Source organism: Macaca nemestrina, chromosome 4 (genome assembly GCF_043159975.1).
Source record: "Macaca nemestrina isolate mMacNem1 chromosome 4, mMacNem.hap1, whole genome shotgun sequence".
NCBI lineage: Eukaryota > Metazoa > Chordata > Mammalia > Primates > Cercopithecidae > Macaca > Macaca nemestrina.
In genome coordinates, this window is record NC_092128.1 from 21,232,051 (window position 1) to 21,251,737 (window position 19,687).

At 38.6% G+C, this 19,687-nt stretch overlaps 1 protein-coding gene across 16 annotated transcripts in view; it reads left to right on the plus strand.

Moving 5' to 3' along the window:
• LOC105471320 (diacylglycerol kinase iota) overlaps positions 1-19,687 on the plus strand; it is a 453,152-nt gene that overhangs the window by 61,765 nt on the left and 371,700 nt on the right. Inside the window, exon 1 of one of the 16 annotated variants that reach the window (XM_071094427.1) lies at positions 10,688-13,109. The exons of the other annotated variants lie outside the window; for them this stretch is intronic. Coding sequence (XP_070950528.1) covers positions 13,066-13,109 — 44 coding nt within the window. The 5' untranslated portion in view covers positions 10,688-13,065. Of the gene's footprint in view, positions 1-10,687; positions 13,110-19,687 lie in introns of those variants that run through there. 16 annotated transcript variants of the gene reach the window in all.

The window sequence follows — 19,687 nt, forward strand, 5'->3', positions numbered from 1 at the left end:
ATTTTTTTCATATAATGACTTCCTCTGAGTAGATACCTAGTAGTGGGATCACTGGATCAGATGGTAGATCTACTTTTAGTTCTTTAAGGAATCTCCACACTGTTTTCCATAGTGGAACTATGTACTAGTTTACCTTCCCACCAACAGTGTAAAAGTGTTTTCACTGCATCCATGCCAACATCTATTACTTTTTGGTTTTTTGATTATTCGCATTCTTGCAGGAGTAAGGTGGTATCAAAATGCAATTTTGATTTGCATTTCCCTGATCATTAGTGATGTTGAGCATTTTTCCACATGCTTGTTGGTCATTTGTATATCTTTTTTTGAGAATTGTCTATTCATGTCCTTAGCCCACTTTTTGATGGGATTGTTTTTTCTTGCTGATTTGTTTGAGTTCTTTGTAGATTCTGGATATTAGTCATTTGTCAGATATATAGATTGTGAAGATTTTTTCCCACTCTCTGGGTTGTCTGTTAACTCTGCTAATTATTTCTTTTGCTGTGCAGAAGCTTTTTAGTTTAAGTGCCATCTATTTATCTTTGTTTTAGTTGCATTTGCATTTGAGTTCTTGGTCATGAAGTGTTTGCCTAAGCCAATGTCTAGAAGGTTTTCCAATGTTGTCTTCTATAATCTTTGTGGTTTCAGGTCTTAGATTTAAGTATTTGACCTATCTTGAGTTGATTTTTGTATAAGGTGAGAGATGAGGATCAAGTTTCATTCTTCTACATGTGGCTTGACAATTATCCCAGCACCATTTGTTGAATAGGGTGTCCTCTCCCCTCTTTATGTTTTTGTTTGCTTTGTTGAAGATCAGTTGGCTGTAAGTATTTGGCTTTATTTCTGGGTTCTCTATTCTGCTCCACTGGTCTATGTGCTGATTTTTATACCAGTACCATGCTGTTTTCGTAACTGTGGCCTTATAGTATAGTTCGGAATTGGGTAATGCGGTGCCTCCAGACTTTTTTGTTTGTTTGTTTTTGCTTAGTCTTGCTTTGGCTGTGCAGGCTCTTTTTTTGGTTCCGTATGAATTTTAGGATTGTTTTTTCTAATTCTGTGAAGAATGATGGTGGTATTTTGATGGGAATTGCATTGAATTTGTAGATTGCTTTTGGCAGTGTGGTCATTTTCCCAATATTGATTCTACCCACTCATGAGCATGGGATGTGTTTCCATTTGTTGTGGCACCTATGATTTCTTTCAGCAGTGTTTTGTAGTTTTCTTTGTAGAGGTCTTTCACCTCCTTAGTTAGGTATATTACTAAGCATTTCATTGTTTTGCAGCTATTACAAAAGGGATTGAGTTCTTGATTTGATTCTCAACTTCGTCACTGTTGATGTATAGCAGAGCTACTGATTTGTGTACATTAATTTTGTGTCCTGAAACATTGCTGAATTCATTTACCAGTTCTAGGAGCTTTCTGGATGAGTCTTTAGGATTTTCTAGGTATACAATGATATTATCAGCACACAGCAACAGTTTGACTTCCTCTTTACCAATTTGGATGCCCTTTATTTCTTTCTCTTGTCTGATTGCTCTAGCTAGGACTTCTAGTACTGCGTTTAATACAAATGGTGAAAGTGGACATTCTTGTTTTGTTCCAGTTCTCAGGGGCAATGCTGTCAACTTTTCCCCATTCAGCATAATGTAGGTGGTGGATTTGTCTTGGATGGCTTTTATTCCCTTAAGTTATGTCCCTTCTCTGCCGATTTTGCTGAGGGTTTTAATCATAAAGCGATGCTGGATTTTGTCAAATGCTTTTTCTGCATCTATTGAGATGATCATGTGATTTTTGTTTTCAATTCTGTTAGTGGTGTATCACACTTGTTGACTCATATATGTTAAACCATCCCTACATCTCTGGTATGAAACACACTTGATCATGTGGATTATCTTTTTGATACACTGTTGGATTCAGTTCACTAGTATTTTGTTGGAGGTTTTTGCATCTATGTTGATCAAGGGTATTGGTCTGTGGTTTTTTGTTTTTTTGAATGTCCTTCCCTGGTTTTGGTATTAGGGTGATACTGACTTCATAAAATGATTTAGGGAGGATTCCTTCTTCCTGTATCTTGTGGAATAGTGTCAGTAGGATTGGTACTAATTTTCTTTGAATGTCTGATATAATTCAGCTATGAATTTGTCTGGTCCTGGACCTTTTTTTGTTGGCAATTTTTAAATTACTATTTCAATCATGCTGCTTGTTATTGGTCTGTTCAGAGATTCTCTATCTTCCTGGTTTAATCTAGGAGGGTTGTATATTTTCAGGAATTTATCCTGAAATTTATCTCCTCTAGGTTTTCTAGTTTATGCATGTGAAGGTGTTCATAGTAACCTTGTATTCCTGTGGTATTAGTTGTAATATCTCCAATTTTGTTTCTAATTGAGCTTATTTGGATCTTCTCTCTTCTTGGTTAATCTCACTAATGGTCTATCAATTTTATTTTTATTTTCAAAGAACCAGCTTTTTGTTTCATTTATGTTTTGTTTTTTCTGTTGTTGTTGTTGTTTCAATTTCATTTAGTTCTGCTCTGATCTTTGCTATTTCTTTTTTCCTGCTGGGTTTGAGTTTGGATTGTTCTTGTTTCTCTAGTTCCACGAGGTGTGTGACCTTAGATCGTCCATTTGTGCTCCTTCAGCCCTATATCAATGCTATGAATTTTCCTCTCAGCACTGCTTTTGCTGTATCCCAGAGGTTTTGATAGGTTGTATCACTGTTATCAATCAGTTCAAATAAGTTTTTTTAATTTCCATCTTGATTTGTTTACCCAATGATCATTCAGGAACAAGTTATTTAATTTCCATGTGCTTATATGGTTTTGAGAGGTTCTTCTGGAGTTGATTTTCAGTTTTATTCCACTGTGGTCTGGGAGGGTACTTGATATAATTGCTATTTTCTTAAATTTACTGAGTGAGACTTGTTTTGTACCCTATCATATGGTCTATCTTGGAGAGTGTACCATGTGCTGATGAATAGGATGTATATTCTACAGTTGTTGGGTAGAATGTTCTGTAAATATCTGTTAATTTCATTTGTTATAGGGTATCGTTTAAGTGCATTGTTTCTTTGTTCACTTTCTGTCTTGATGACCTGTCTAGTGCTGTCAGTGGAGTATTAAAGTCCCCCATTATTATTGTGTTGCCATCTATCTCATTTCTTAGGTCTAGTAGTAATTGTTTTATAAATGTGGGAGCTCCAGTGTTAGGTGCATATGTATTTAAAATTGTGATATTTTCCTGTTGGACTTGTCTTTTCCTCATTGTATAACGTCCCTCTTTGTCTTTTTTAACTGCTGTTGCTTTGAAGTTTGTTTTGCCTGATATAAGAATTGCTACCACTGCTGGATTTTAGTGTTCAGTTGCATGGAATATCTTTTTCCACCCCTTTACCTTAAATTTGTGTGAGTCCTTATGTGTCAGGTGAGTCTCCTGACGACAGCAGAAACTTGGTTGGTGAATTCTTTATCCATTCTGCCATTCTGTGTCTTTTAAGTGGAGCATTTAGGCCATTTACATTCAATGTTAATATTGAGATATGAAATGCTATTCTATTCTTCATGCTATTTGTTGCCTGAATACCTTGTGTTTTTTTCACTGTGTTATTGTTATATAGGTCCTGTGAGATTTATGATTTAAGAAGGTTCTATTTTGATGTATTTTGAGGATTTGTGTCAAGATTTAGAGCTCCTTTTAGCAGTTCTTGTAGTGCTGACTTGGGAGTGGCAAATTCTCTCAGCATTTGTTTGTCTGGAAAAGACTGTATCTTTCCCTCATTTATGAAGCTTAGTTTCACTGGATACAAAATTCTTGACTGGTAACTGTTTTGCTTAAGGAGGCTAAAAATAGGACCCCAATCCCTTCTAACTTGTAGGGTTTCTGCTGAGAAATCTGCTGTTAATCTGATAGGTTTTTCTTTATAGGTTACCTGCTGCTTTTGCCTCACAGCTCTTAAGACTCTTTCCTTTGTCTGGACTTTGGATAACCTGATGACTATGTGCCTAGGCAATAATCTTTTCACAATGAATTTCACAGGTGTTCTTTGAGCTTCTTGTATTTTAATGTCTAGATCTCTAGCAAGGCCGGGAAGTTTTCCCCCATTATTCCCTCAAATGTATTTTCCAAACTTTTTGATTTCTATTCTTCTTCTGGAACACCAATTATTCTTAGGTTTGGACATTTAACATAGTCTCAAACTTCTTGGAGGCTTTGTTCATTTTTTAAAATTCTTTTTTCTTTGTCTTTGACAGATTGGGTTAATTCGAAAGCCCTGTCTTTGAGCTTTGAAGTTCTTTCTTCTGCTTGTTTGATTCTATTGCTGAGACTGTCTAGTGCATTTTGCATTTCTTTGTGTGTCCTTGATTTCCAGAAGTTGTGATTGTTTCTTATTTGTGCAATCGATTTCACTGAAGAACTTTCCTTTCGTATCCTGTATCACGTTTTTGATTCCTTTAAGTTGGACTGCACCTTTCTCTGGTGCCTCTTTGATTAGCCTACTAATTGGCCTTCTGAATTCTTTTTTTGGCAATTCAGAGATGTCATTTTGGTTTGGATCCATTGCTAGTGAGCTGGCATGATTTTTGGGGGTGTTAAATAATCTTGTTTTGTCATATTACCAGAATTGTTTTTCTGGTTTCTTCTCATTTGGGTAGACTATGTCAGAGGGAAGATCTGGGCTTCAAGGCTGCTGTTTAGATTCATTTGTCCCACGGGATGCTCCCTTGATGTGGTATTCTCCCCTTTCCCCTAGGAATGGGGCTTCCTGAGAGGTGAGCTATAGTGATTGTTTTGCTAGCCACCCAGTGGAGCTGCAGAGCTGTGAGCTGGTACTGCAGAGTGTCTGCAACGAGTCCTGTGATGTGATCCATCTTCAGGTTTTTCGGCTGTGGATACCAGCACCTGCTCCGGTGGAAGTGACAGGGGAGTGAAGTGGACTCTGTGAGGGTCCTTGGTTGTGTTTTTGTTTAGTGTGCTGGTTTTGTGTTGGTTGGCCTCCAGCCAGGAGGTGGCGCTTTCAAGAGTGCATCAGTTATGGTCCTATAGGGAGGATGCAAACTTGCCCCAGGGATACTTGGTTAGTATTCAGGTGTCTCAGGTGGTGGACAGGGCCATAGAGCTCCCAAGAGATTATGACCTTTGTCTTTGGCCACCAGACTAGGTAGAGAAAGACAACTAGGTGGGGTCAGGGTGGGGCGTGTCTTAGCTCAGCCTCTCCTTAGGCGGGGCTCACTGTGGCTGCTGTAGGGGATGGGGGTGTGGTTCCCAGGCCATTGGAGTTATGTTCCCATGGGGATTATGGCTGCCTCTGCTGAGCCATACAGGTTGTCAGGGATGTGAGGGAAAGCCGTCAGTCACAGGCCTCACCCAGCATCCACACAACCTGCAGCCCTGATGGCTGGTCTCATTCCCATCATGCCCCCATGACAACACCGAGTCTGTTTCCAGGCAGCTAGTGACCAGGGCTGAGAACTTGTACAAGAGCATGAGCCTCCCCATTGAGAAAGCAAGCAGACTCACAGTTTTTTGGTGTCTCAGGGAGCCTGCAGAGGTGATCTAGTTCGTTCCTTCAAAGGGTCTGTGGATTCTCTCAGCTTTCCTGGTATGTTCCTACAGTAGTTCTTGGAGCAAAAGTTCATGATGTGATTCTCCACACGCTGTTCTGTCTGTCTGAGCAGGAGCTGCAGGCTAGTCCTGCCTCCTATCCACCATCTTAATTGACAGTGGTAACCAAAATATTTAGAGCCATTTTGACAGATTGAGAAATCACTGCTATGATTAAAATATAGCACTTGGGATGACCATGCTCAACTCATAGGATGCCATCATCAAACAGCCTTGCTTTCTCCCTCCATTTATTCTTTAAACCTGCACAGTGGGGCATGTCCTTCCCTGGCAATTCTGCTTACTCTTAGGCAATTAAAAAAAAAACCAACAAAACATTCATATTCAAAACACCAGATAATTCAGTACCTGAAACGTCCAGCATTATGTAATAGCACAAACACTGGTGTTGATTTAGAATTGAGCTTTCTTCCCTCCTCCAACATGGGCCTGCCCCAGCCCTGCAGTCATGGAAGGAGAGTGGTCAGCTTTCCTCTTTCTCCTCAGTATTCCTTCACCCCTTTTCTTCTCTTGGCTAGCCTCAGTCTCAGACCCCATTAAATTGGGTTGAGAGAGAGGAGTGGGGAGGAAATATAAGGGAAACAGTAAAGTGCTTACTTGACTGTGATGAATTGTTAGTCTAGTTTCAGTGCTTTCTGAATCTAGCAGATATGTAAGTTGACTTCTCTGTGGAGTTCTTTTGTGTATTATTTGCACAAAAAGAGCATACCCTCCCCCCATTGCTGAGGGTCTCATATCTGTAGTTCTCTGAGACAAAAACAATGTATTGCTACTGGGCTACACCTTTCCCAACCCTTAGGCTTCTGGCCACACCTCCAGCTAATTTCTGCTATGCCTTTGGGTAGTACCTGAACAATCCTCATATGGCTGTCTTTGGTGCACAGTCCACACCTTGTTCATGGGAGACACTCAAGCATCCTTTGCTCCTGCAAACTCTGGGAGTGCAACCACCTCTCCTAGATCCACCCACAAAACAGCCAGCAAGCCTGGATGCTATCACATGTAGATGTCAGATGTGGTTCAGACACAAATCTACTTGCACCCCGAAGTGCACAAACTACTGAGGACAGATGTGAAGCCCTCTGCCTGCCTCTTTAAAGTCCCTCTTTCTTGACTTGAAGTAAAGCAGCAAGCACCACTAACCACTGGCCCTCCTTGGTTGAAGGATTTTTGGCCTCTCAACACATCAATAGCTTCCTTGAACACTCCCTCCTAAAATGTCCAATTCTTGATCCTTTTAAAGAGTTCTGAGTTTTATAAACAGTTTATAGCACCTTTTTTGGTAAATTTTGCAAAAGGTCTAGCTCTTTTTAAAAAATTGTTTCTTGATGCTTCAAAGAAAATATTCACTGAAACATCATGTTACATGAACATCATTTTTCTACCCTCATTTAAAAAGACTTTTCCAACTAGTTACAGAAAGAACTTTGTGACATGGATATAGAATTGCCTGCATCTAGGGATTGATTGAATGGATGACAAAGTGAAACCACGCTTTCTTTATGAAGGTTGTATTTTCAACTTCCTTGTAGGCACCATTCCTTTTCCAGAGTGCCCTTAGATGAGCAGCTATGCATCTAACAGGAATTGCTTACAATGATCGATTTCCCCTACGCTCATGACTCCCAAATCTGTCTTTGTAGCCCAGACCTCTTTCTGAGATGCAGATCCATATATCTGATAGCTTACTTTACTTCTCTGATCAAAGTATTACAAGTTTAGCTCACATCATCATTACTCTAAATACCATTCCTCATTCTGAATATCTATTCGCCTCCATGTAATTTATCTTTAGTCTTAAGAAATGGTACTTAGAAACCCTTAGTTGTTTAAATCAGAAACTTGGGAGTCATCTACAGATTCTTGTCAACCATGCGACTTTAGCAATCTGGTGATGTTTATGACCACCTTTCAAAATAGTGTTTGTAAGAATACAGGACTACTATGGAAACCGATGATATGGAAACACAGTTCAGTTGTGAATGACTTGGAATTCACGAATTGTTTTCTTTCTCATCTCTCACATTGATTCAGTATATCATTCACAGATCATCTCCTGAATAACAGTCAAACTCATTTTATTTTCTCTATCTTCACTGATACTTTCTTACTTCAGTCCTTCATCATCTCTTCTGAATGACTGCAGTTTCATTTAAAAAATAGCTTATACTGATAAATTTCAAATATATACAAAGGACACAAAATAATATAATGTACCGCATATTGCCATTACCTAGTTTTGCTTTCCCACTCCCCACACTATGATAATGATGAATTTATAGACTTTAAGTAAAACTTATGAACTGTCTTAGTCTGTTTTTATGGCTATAACAGAATACCACAGACTGGGTAATTCTTTTGTCAAATGTCTGTTCAAGTTTTTATTTTTGACTATTTTTAATTGTTTAAAAATGTTTATTAGTAGTTGCAGGAGTTAAAAAAAGTCTGGATACAAATCGTTTATCAGATTCATCGATGGTAAATTGTTTTTGCAATCTGAAGCATACCTATTAATTTTCTTAATGTAATTTTTATAAGCAAAACTTTAAAAAATGATATTATTTTCTGTGTCCTTCTGAGAAATCTTTACTTATCTGCAAGTCACGAAGATCTTCTTCTGTTTTCTTCTAAAAATTTTGTGTCTTAGCTTTCACACTTAGGTCTATGATTCATCTTGAATTAATTTTTATGCTTTCTATAAGATAAGAGGTTGAGGTTCATTCTTTTTTTTCCATATGGACATCTAGCTGTTCCAGCATAATTTGTTGAAATGACTCTCCTTGCTTTATTGAATTTCTTTGGTGACTTTTTCAAAAATCAATTGACTATAGACTTGTACTATTTCTGGACTCTCTATTCTGTTCTGTTAATCTATTTTTCTGTCTTTATGCCAATACTACCCTGTAGGTTTAAAGTAAATTTCAAGTCATGTGGTATAAATTCTCCATCTTTTTTCTGTTTTCAAGATTAACGTATTCTGGATCCTTTACATTTCGAAATAAATTTTAGAATTAACATGTCAATTTTTATTTTCAAAAGCCCTGCTGGGGTTATAATTGGGATTTCATTGACTTAGAAGATTAACTTGTATGTATAGTTAATTTTTTAGTCAGTGATTTGGGAGAGAGATTTATTTGCAGATTTTAGGGCTCACTGCCTTTGTGACTTCTCCCTATTCAACATATTCCCCCTAACTTTCTGTAGTTTTGCCTTCCCCTAAGTTATCTGATACCTTGATCAAGTAAGGAAACTGAGGCTTTCTGTAACCCCAGCTATGTGCAAATTGGGAGTGCTCACAGGCAAATATTTGCAAACTTGCAAATTTCATTCATTGCAGTTTGTCTTTTAATGGTGGTCTCTGCTCCAGATTTTGCCTAACCATGTTCAATTTGTAGTGCCTTTGAGTAGTTTTTTAAAAATTGTCCAGATCTAAAAATTGTTATCTGTGGAACAATTGTTCTGACCTAGCTGCTTTGCTCTTAACAGAAGACAGAGAACCTCCTTCTTGCCGCCTCTTTCATCTCCCTCTGACACACCTGCCCATTGTCCCCTAAGTAATCTTTCAAAAAAGCAAACCCAAGCAAACCATTTTCTGGTAGAAAGCCCATCAATGACTCTTGGCGTTGCTTTCTCTTTACTTTCTTATCTTCCTTTTTTAGATTCCTCCTCACTTATCCCATGCACTCTCTGGCTTTATTGAACCATTTGGCATTCCCTAGACATACCCTTCCCTTAAAAGTCTCCCCTTCTTGGGCTTATATCATGATCCTGACTAAAATGCCTGTACGTTCTTTGTAGCCTGGCTAACTCCTGCTTCTTCAAAAGTCAGCTCAAAGCACCAACCCATTGGAGAAAACTTCTGGGCTTTATTGAAGTGGGCTACTCATACTTTCATATTTTCCTATTGTTTTTGTTATGTTTTCTTATGTTTTTGTTATGTCTTGTTATGTTTTAGTTCCTATTGTTTTCGTTATGTTTAGAACTCATCAACTTGTATTTAGTTGTTTAATCACTTATTACACTGTGAGCTGTGTATGCCTTGATAGGATCCATGTCTTACCTGTGATTGCCAATTGCCTAGTATTCTTGTTGAGGAAATAAGGGAGGGTGAACGGACTGAATAGTCACAGGATGGTTGCATTTTAGGTGTATTTATGACTAAATTTTAGGTATCTGGTCATTCCTAAATATTTTCCCTTTGTCTTCTCACTCATGGCACTGGATATTTAAATACCAATATGCGATTAACAAGATAAAGTTAGAACCACAGAAATGCCTCAGTTATCCAGAGGAAAGCTTTCCAGGAGCCTCACAAAATGAACCAGGTGAAGATTTAAAAACATATTTATATAAATAGAAGAATTCTTTAAAGAGAATAAAAGACATTGATGAGTCAAAAGCAGTGACATAGTAAATAACTAAAGAGTCAGTGATGCAGATATTTCACCTGCTGAGATATGACTTAAAGTTTTATGAACACAAAGGAAAGGGCTGATTCTGATTTCAAAAATGAAGCAGCTCTTGAAGCTTTAATTTGTGTGGCCACAGTATGACACAGAGGAACACTGAGGGAGCTAAACCATAGCCGTCGCTGCTATGAGACACAGGGAGTCAGAATCCTTTCACATTTTCCTGGACATGTCAGCCTTTCTTTGTTTCTTTTTGACTGCTACATAATGATATAGGCATTGTATACTTTTTATGGAGATTCTTTCTTGGTGGAAACCCAATTTTAATTACTGTTTTCATGTAAGTTATTGTTGCTGAGCAGACAATGCCTTTTCCACTTTTTAAAATAATGCCATAGAATTCCCTATTACTACGATGCATATACACTAAAGTTTCTCCCGCCTCACTCTTTTTTGAAGAGATGGGGGTCTCACTCTGCTGCCTGGGCTGAAGCGCAGTGGCATGATCATAATTTACTGTAGCCTCAAACTCTTCGGCTTAAGCAATCATCTGCTCTTGCCTACTGATTAGCTGGGACTATAGGTACGTGCCACCATGCCCAGCTAATTACAAAAAAAGGTGTTTTTTTTTTTTTTTTTTTTTTTTTTTTTTTTTAGAAATAGGGTCTTTCTATGTTGCCTAGGCTGGTTTTGAACTCCTGGCCTCAAGCATTTCTCTTGCCTCAGCCTCCCAAACTGCTGGGTTATAGGCATCAGCCATCATGCCTAGCTTTTTTAAAAGGCCTTTTCTTACAATTATTACCTCATTACTCCTCCTTTTCTCTTGTGTTTTTCTTCTTCTTCAGTCCATTTTTGCTTTGAGCCTCTCCCACATACACCTGCTGCCTCGAATATCTGTCATTTATCACAAGGGCTTTCTCCTACTGTCATGCTTTAAGACACTGATAATCCACTTCTTCCATTAAGTTACCCTATACAAATCATAGATGGCCGATTGCCTGGTTGTATGAAATAGATAATATAAAATGAAAAACAGAAGTTTCTTCTTTAAGTACACCTTCCTCAGATATACCTCTTCCCCTACCCTCAGAGGTAACCACACTTAACCATTTTCTGTGTTGTGTAATCCTTCTATAGTTTTTCTAAGCATCTATGAATAAACACACACACGTGAAGTAAGATGATGGTCAAAATGTTTAACCACTGCATGGTAATGTAAAACTTAGCACTTAAAAATATGTTCTATTCTTTAGGCAGACCAAACTATATATAATTGCCTACCAGGTGATCTATGTTAGAGGTTAAATCATTCATCAAACTATTCCAATAATTTTCAAAGCATTTATTGATTTTTAATGGGTATGATCTTTTGTTTGATGCAGCTGTCGGTAGCTAAGTGATGGCCTTGTATCAACCATGATTTGAAACAGGGAAACACATCAATCTATTCCAATGATTTACTCATTGCATTGTACTGCCACTTGCTTCTTTCATTTAAGAATATACTTTTGGGTGGGTGTGGTGGCTCACGCCTGTAATCCTAGCACTTTGAGAGGCTGAGGTGGGTGGATCACCTAAGGTCAAGAGGTTGCGACCAGCCTGACCGACATGGAGAAACCCCATCCCTACTAAAAATACAAAATTAGCTGAGCGTGGTGGCACATGCCTATAATCCCAGCTACTTGGGAGGCTGAAGCAGGAAAATCACTTGAACCCAGGAGGCGGAGGTTGCAGCGAGCCGAGATCATGCCATTGCACTCCAGCCTGGGCAACAAGAGTGAAACGCCGCCAAAAAAAGAGAAAAAGGAAAAGAATATACTTTTGATATCTTTCCCTGTGAGAATATAATAAGTCTACTTTATTGTATCTAATGATAGGATAGTATCCCATAATATGGATATAAGTTTATCTACCAAGTTCCCTACTGTTTAAATGTTTCCAGTGTTTTGCTATTACACGTAATGTTGCTGAAACATTCTCTTACATCATTGTCTGCTTCGGTGAATACTTTTGTAAGATAGACTTATAGACGAAGAATTGTCGGTTCAAAGTAGGTGTGCCAATCAAGAACTTGCCCACTTATAAGTAACTACACACATCCCGTGTGCACATGCACTGACATACATATTATCACCTGAAAATATAAACCCAGATGCAAACACAGGTGAGCACTAAATTAATTCTAAAATTCATTTGAGGATTTGGCACCATGAAGTTTTATAGCCACATAACCTCAGGTAGACAAGACAGGGGAATGGCAGAGGTACCTTGGTAGAAAGTGAAGGAGAAGAAGAAAGGTTGGTGGTCCAGAGAAGTCAGTATTTCCTTGTCTGGAATGAGTGCCTGCCTATCAAATTTTGATAAAACTTCTTGATTGTCATCCTTGTTTCATTATGGTCCTCCCAGGAATGTTTTGCATTTTTCTAAGAGTTAAAGATTATAGCTTCATGACTTAATCTTTGGACGGGTTTTTCCCACTTATATGAGAAGAACTAATAATGCCACATGGAGCACACCTTTTCAGGACTCCAGGAGTCTAAAAAAAAAGAAAAGAAAAATGAGTCAGAACTTCTGCCTGTGAGTCTGAGTCAGCTTAGTGTGCTAAAAAAAAAATAATAAAAAAAAAAAGAAAAAGAAAAAGAAAAAAAAAACATGTGAGGAGACCTGCCTGGAAAAACTGCTGAATGGAAAGACTTCAGAACGGCTTATAGATATTGATGGCAGATGAAGAATTTTCATGTCTTTTCAGAAATGGTTAGCAGCCACTCATAACAGTCCTGTGATGTCACAGAAATCTTGACTCCTGCTTCTCCTTCTCGTTCTCCTTTAAGCCCTTCCCTCCTCCTTTTCATATAGGACCTTAACACAAGAGGGTCAGGAAGAGAAGAGAAGGGTTGCTCACAGGAGGAAAGAAGGCAAAGGGTAGCTGTTACTTTACCTGGCGGGCCATGTTTCGCTACGAATCAGGTGGTGTGTTTGGAGGAGATGCCACTCGGTAAGGGAGGCTTCTTGAGCACTCGACGACTCCTGGCAACTTAGAATGTGGGACCGCTGGAAGGAAAAGCACCCCTGGATGGGGCGAAGGTTGAGTTCAATTTTATTTTTTACTGTGTGTGTGTGTTGGGGGAGGGTAATGGGAAACGTGTGTTTTGCAGACACATTAACATAAGGAGAATAGTGGGTGCAACTTTATTATCCTCATTCACATAAAGATGGACATTTTAATTTTTTTTTAACAGTAGGAAAAAAGAACCTTCTGAGTTGATTTGGTATAGTGGAAATTGCATGGAAATGTTTAGCTTCCTCTGTTTTCACAAACATGTAACCTTCTAAGAAAATCTCTCTTTGACCTATTTCAAAGTTTGATTTTTTTTTTTTTAAACAGTTTGGAAAATAGGAAATAACATGAATTTCCCCTTTTCCAACAGTGAAAATGTTTTTAATATACCTTTTCATGTTGCTCTGATTATGATTGTAACTTTTTTATTCAATCCTGAATCTGTTAGATTTTAACATTATATAAAATTATAAAACACTGGCCAAAATTAGTCACCCAGGAAATAGTATAAGGGACCCCGTTAAGAAAGTAAGTTTAAGTGACTGAAAAAGTTTGGTGACATCTCACTGAGGCGGACTTGCTTATTTGTTTGTTAACCTCAGAAGTATTACCATACATAATGTCTATGGGTTTAGATATATGATTTTTCTCGCCTTCTAGACATCCACCTTGTTGTGATAGAAGGAACATGGATTTAGAGTCAGGCAGCCTTGGATCTCAATCACTTTACTCCTTCTGTGGCCCTTAGCAGGCTATATAGCCTCTGTGTGCCTCAGTCTCCTCATCCATAAAATGAAAATAATGTCTACAGGTTAGTATTGTAACAAGGGATCATTCAGATTAACTTTGGAAAAGCTTTCTCCTATGAAGCATTTGGAAAACATTAGTTTCTTTCTTTTCTTTTCTTCTTTTTTTTTTTTTTTGTAGTTTGGTTTTTATTATTGGCTTGGTTTTCTTTCTAGACCTTGGGTTCTCCTTCACTTTATGTAGAATATGATCTTCTTGCAGTAGATAGATTTGAATCCTGCCAACAGAATTTTTCTGAATTGGCTTGTTGTCTTTCTTTATTTACCAATAGCTGCCTATTTGGTTCAGCTCCCTGATCCACATCCTGTCTCTCAATTCCTGTGTGCCCTCACAGATCTATTAAAGCATCCTGAGAGGAGGGTCCCTCAGGGTCACCGGGTTTCAGGGCTCCAGCTTTTCCTGGGGATCAGAATACCCCTTCAGGGGCCGACACTCTAAGGCAGTGATATGTTTCTCTGGCCAAGCGCCTGATGGTATCTTCTTGACAAGTTCATTATTTATTCCCCCTTACTGGTGTGAGGGTTTTCCCAAAGTGTTCTGTCTTTGCAGAGTTTTTCCTACCCTTCTGTGCTATAAATGTGGTACTATTTTATGCATTTGTTTTTGCTAATATGAAATAAATCCCATTATAAATAATTCCAAGGATTTTGCAGATGATTTCACGGTTCAGAATAAGAGGACTGTTCCGTGAATCATGGAGCCGCTTTGGTACACAGTTTGTAGAAGTGAAATGTGGTATAATGTAATTGACCCATGGGTCCCTTCTCGTACAGTGTCACTTGCTGAGAAGTAAGCAGAAAAGGCAGTGGATTCCTGCATCTGGCAATTCACCCCCATCCTGCACCAGTAACTCATAGAGCAGCTTATTCCATTGTGACACTGACTCACCCTTCCTCCCTCCACCCCCATTGTCTAGTTCTGATGTGTTTTGTCCCCACTCATTCTAGGGTCACACTGACTTATACCTTCTTCATCCTAAGTGGGGAAGAAAGCTTGTCTGTGTTGATGAAAGTACGAAAATAGAAATGCCATAACTTTTAATGCAAACAATATATGTTTGTTGAATGTATGAATACAACAATTTGGAATAACTGCTGACAGTGTTTCCAAATATTTTGGGTCTATTTAAGTAAAGAGACATGAATAATTTGAAACTGGCATTCTTTTTCTTCTTCTTTTTTTTATGAATTAGCAATACATGTGATGAAACCTTCAAAACAAATTCTCATAGTTAAGAGTGGTTGCCTTTAGTGAGCAGGATGGGGAACAGATCTGGGGGCTTAGGCCATTCACTGTAAACCATTCTGCAGGCTTTCTTTTTTCTAACCAGATGTATGTATTACTTTAATATTTTTTGATACCTCCCTTAAGTAGGCCCAGTCCAGTTTAAGTGCGATCTCTTGAGTGCCTTGTGTCGGACACTGTGCCGGTCACCCAGGGCTCTGGGGTGAATCAGGAGTAGCTCTTGCATGTGAATTCACAGTCTAGTTGGGGAGACAGGACAGACCAAAAGCAGATGATATTTAAATAATATGATGCTGCCTAAGAGAGAGGTAGCCATGGAGTTAAGTATCTTCCTCTCCATTTTATTCGGCCTTTTGTTTTAAAATTCTACCTTTATGATGTGTGTATTTCAACGGAGTTATGTGTCATAATTTTGGATTTAGTGGAAAAAGAACAGATGAGATTTTCTTGTTACCTTAATTTTCCCAACATGGAAGATTCGGGAATGAAGAAGGAGACTGCAAAGAGTGAGGCCTAAAAACCAGTCATGATTTTTATTTTGCTACTTTCTTTACGGACACGAATGCACACAGTGTAGAGCAGCCTTAACTCTGAATTGGAACAAGGTCGTGTAAGTGCCAGGACGTTATTTCCAGAAGCCCACAGCTGCCAATTCCCACACCCAGTGATTTCCACTGCCTTTTAATGATTCTGGAATTCCCAAGAACAGTGTCATCTTATTAGAAGGTATTTCCCAGTTCGAATTGGAGACAAACCAACCATCCCTCACAGGCTGAGTCCTTCTGGTTTTACTGCCAAAGCTTCCAGACTCACCCAGGGTCTGTTAGACATATTTGAATGAATCTGTCACATTGTTCAGTAGTTAATGAGGCCGTCCATGAAGACCCTAGTGGCATCACTTTGTTTACCAACAATTGTATCAAGTCATGATGATTTTTTAAAATGTCATTGAAACATATCATTAAAATATTGTGGAGATAAAGATGCATGTTTATTGGTATCTGTCTATTCCTTTCTCTTGTTTAAGAGAGAATTTACTTAAATGTGTACAAAACTGCTTTCTGGCATACTTAATTTTATGGGTTTGTGATTTCCACATCATTAAAAGTATCTGGAATACCTATGATGCAATGTGACTCTTGTTTCCACTAACTAGTAGGTAAATGCTGTGTTAGAGATTTTAAGAAAGTTGGCCAGGCACAGTGGCTCATACCCGTAGTCCCAGCACTTTGGGAGGCTGAAGCGGGTGGATCACCTGAGGTCAGGAGTTTGAGACCAGCCTGGCCAACATCTGTCTCTATTAAAAATACAAAAATCAGCTGGGCATGGTGGCACACACCTGTGATCCTAGCTACTCAGGAGGCTGAGGCAGGAGAATCACTTGAACCCAGGAGGCGGAGGTTGCAGTGAACTGAGATCGCACCACTGCACTTCAGCTTAGGTGACAGAGGCGAGACTCCATCTCAAAATAAATAAATAAATAAAAATAAATAAATAAAGTATGAATATAATTGCAAAGATAAAACATAAACCCAGATTGGGAATAAGAAGCAGAATTATACCAAAATGGAAGCTGACGATCACGCAGATTCACTCTTTATTTACTCATTCAAGGCTTGCCTCACATACCATAGATAAAGCAGGTAACTCTTTCTGATTTTTTGGTTCACTTCAAGACTATATGATATTGAGATTTTAAATAAATAAGCTAAAAAGGTCCTAAAATGTTTTATTAAAACCCACAGAGTATAATTTATTGATTTTTATAAAACTAATTCTTTTTTTTTTTTTTTCTATTTTACTTGTAAGTTCTGGGATACATGTGTAGAATGTACAGGTTTGTTACATAGGTATACGTGTGCCATGGTGGTTTGCTGCACCTATCAACCCGTCATTTAGGTTTTAAGCCCCGTATGCATTGTCCTAATACCCTCCCTCCCCTGCCTCCAACTCCCAGACAGGCCCTGGTGTGTGATATTCCCCTCCTTGTGTCCATGTGTTCTCCTTGTTTCACTCCCACTTATGAGTGAGAACATGCAGTGTTTGGTTTTCTGTTCCTGTGTCAGTTTGCTGAGAATGATGGCTTCCAGCTTCCTCCATGTCCCTGCAAAGCACATCTCATTCTTTTTTATGGCTGCATAGTATTCCATGGTATATATGTGCCACATTCTCTTTATCCAGTCTATCACTGATGGGCATTTTGGTTGGTTCTAAGTCTTTGCTATTGTAAATAGTGCTATGGTAAACATATATGTGCATGTGTCTTTATAGAACAATGATTTATAATCCTTTGGGTATATACCCAGTAATGGGATTGCTGGGTCCAATGGTATTTCTGGTTCTAGATCCTTGAGGAATCGCCACACCGTCTTCTACAATGGTTGAACTGATTTACACTCCCACCAGCATTGTAAAAGTGTTCCCATTTCTCCACAGCCTTGCCAGCATCTATTGTTTCCTGACTTTTTAACAATTGCTATTCTGACTGGCATGTGATAGTATCTCATTGTGGTTTTGATTTGCATTTCTCTAATGACCGGTGATGATGAGCTTTTTTTCATGTTTGTTGGCTGCATAAATGTCTTCTTTTGAGAAGTGTCTGTTCATATCCTTTGCCTACTTTTTGATGGGGTTGTTTGTTTTTTTCTTGTAAATTTGTTTAAGTTCCTTGTAGATTCTGGATACTAGACCTTTGTCAAATGAGTAGATTGCAAAAATTTTCTCCCATTCTGTGGGTCGCCTGTACACTCTGATGGTAGTTTCTTTTGCTGTGCAGAAGCTCTTTAGTTTAATTAGATCCCATTTGTCAATTTTGGCTTTTGTTGCAATTGCTTTTAGTGACAAAACTAATTCTTAATTGTTATCACTCAGTGAATGGTACTAGTTTGATCTTCCCTTGCTGATTAATCCAGTTCTTTCCCATTCCATTGAAACCCATTTCTTTGACTCAGATAGCTTTCCCTTTAGTTCCAAATTTTCAGGGACATTTAGCACCAAACTCTTCTTACAGAACTTTACCCTCAACCGCCATTGCTGGATCTGCTACAGTCAGAGTTGATCTATCGAGTCTAACATGTCCTGGCTTCTTTTGCATTTTCTCCCATGTCTCTTTTGGGTGTCGCAAAAGCGGCAAGGGATTATTATCATGTAGTAGGGCTCCGTAATCAGAATGCGAAATCCCTATGCATAAATACTGTCTTTTCTCAGAATTTCCTGACCCACTTTCTATTTTTTGAGAAGACAAAATTGACTTTTTTTTCTGACTTCTTCAGAAATCTCTTATAGTGACTGGTATTTTCATCTGCTGGCACCTCTGACAATGACTATTACAACGTGCCTCAGAATACAGAGTGCTAACACCTCAGCTTCTAAAAGAAATGCTTCCTCTGCAAGAATCTGTTTCTCTGATGAAGCCGCCATATAGACCATTGAATAGGAACTGCGGAAGACTCCAGAACACAATTTGATAGCCATTCAACCAGGCGGCTGCAAGTTTTTTTCTTCCCGAGTGTGAAGGAGGCAGCCCAAAGAAGGTTGGCTTTGCAGGAGGAAGGCAAGGATACAGGGAAAAAGGGGCCAGAGAAAGGCAGGATGGGGCAAAGATTCAGGGCACCTTATGTAATGAGGCACAGTGTGATTCTGCCCGGGGTCTGTGCGTGCATGCAGTCGGGTTGCCTCCCTTTCCCCTGGAAATGCGCCCTCTGCTTACTTTTTGTTTGGTTTTAAAGCAGCTGGAAAGGATATTTTTTGCTCAGAATTGGTGCTTAGCTTTTGCAGAAGCTGCTTCTTGAGAGTCGTCTCTTGTCATCCCTCTGGGTTTTAGCTCAGTGTGACGAAGCTATTTAAAATATGTGTGTTTTTAAATGATTCTAAAAATAAAGTATTCACATTGTTATGCCTCACTCCGTCCCTACTATTGAGTCCTGCTCCCCTGACAGCAACTTTCCATTTCTCTATCTTATCCTTCTGGTATTTATTTACATCCGTGTTTCTAAATACTATGTTTATGCTATGATAATTTGGTTTGCCGATTGCAGACATTATCTATTAGGTTGGTGCAAAAGTAATTTCGGTTTTGCCAAGTTGATAGTATTAGGTCGGTACCTAATACTATCATCTTTCTATGAGATGGTACCATTTTAGATGAACATCTTGTGTCCACTTAACATACTCCCTCTTTCTGTAGCTTCCTTATATATGTACATCAAAGTTCTTGGTTAGATTAATGATCAGATTATTTGTTTTTTTTGTTTGTTTGTGTTTGTTTTGTAGGGAAAGGATCTTGCTATGTTGCCCAGTCTGGTCTTGGAGTCCCGGCTTCAGTGATTCTTCTGCCTCCCATACTGGAATATTATGTAATATTTTAAACAATAGCTCACCTTTATTATGTATTTTCTGGGTGAAAGAAAGAAGAGCTTTAGACATGTGTTAACTAATCTTCATAGCAACCATATAAAGCAGATACTGTCATTCTTTCTGTTTTGCAGATATGGACATTGAGACCTGGGTTAACTAACTTTCCAAAGTCATATAGGTAGTAGTTGGTGGAGCC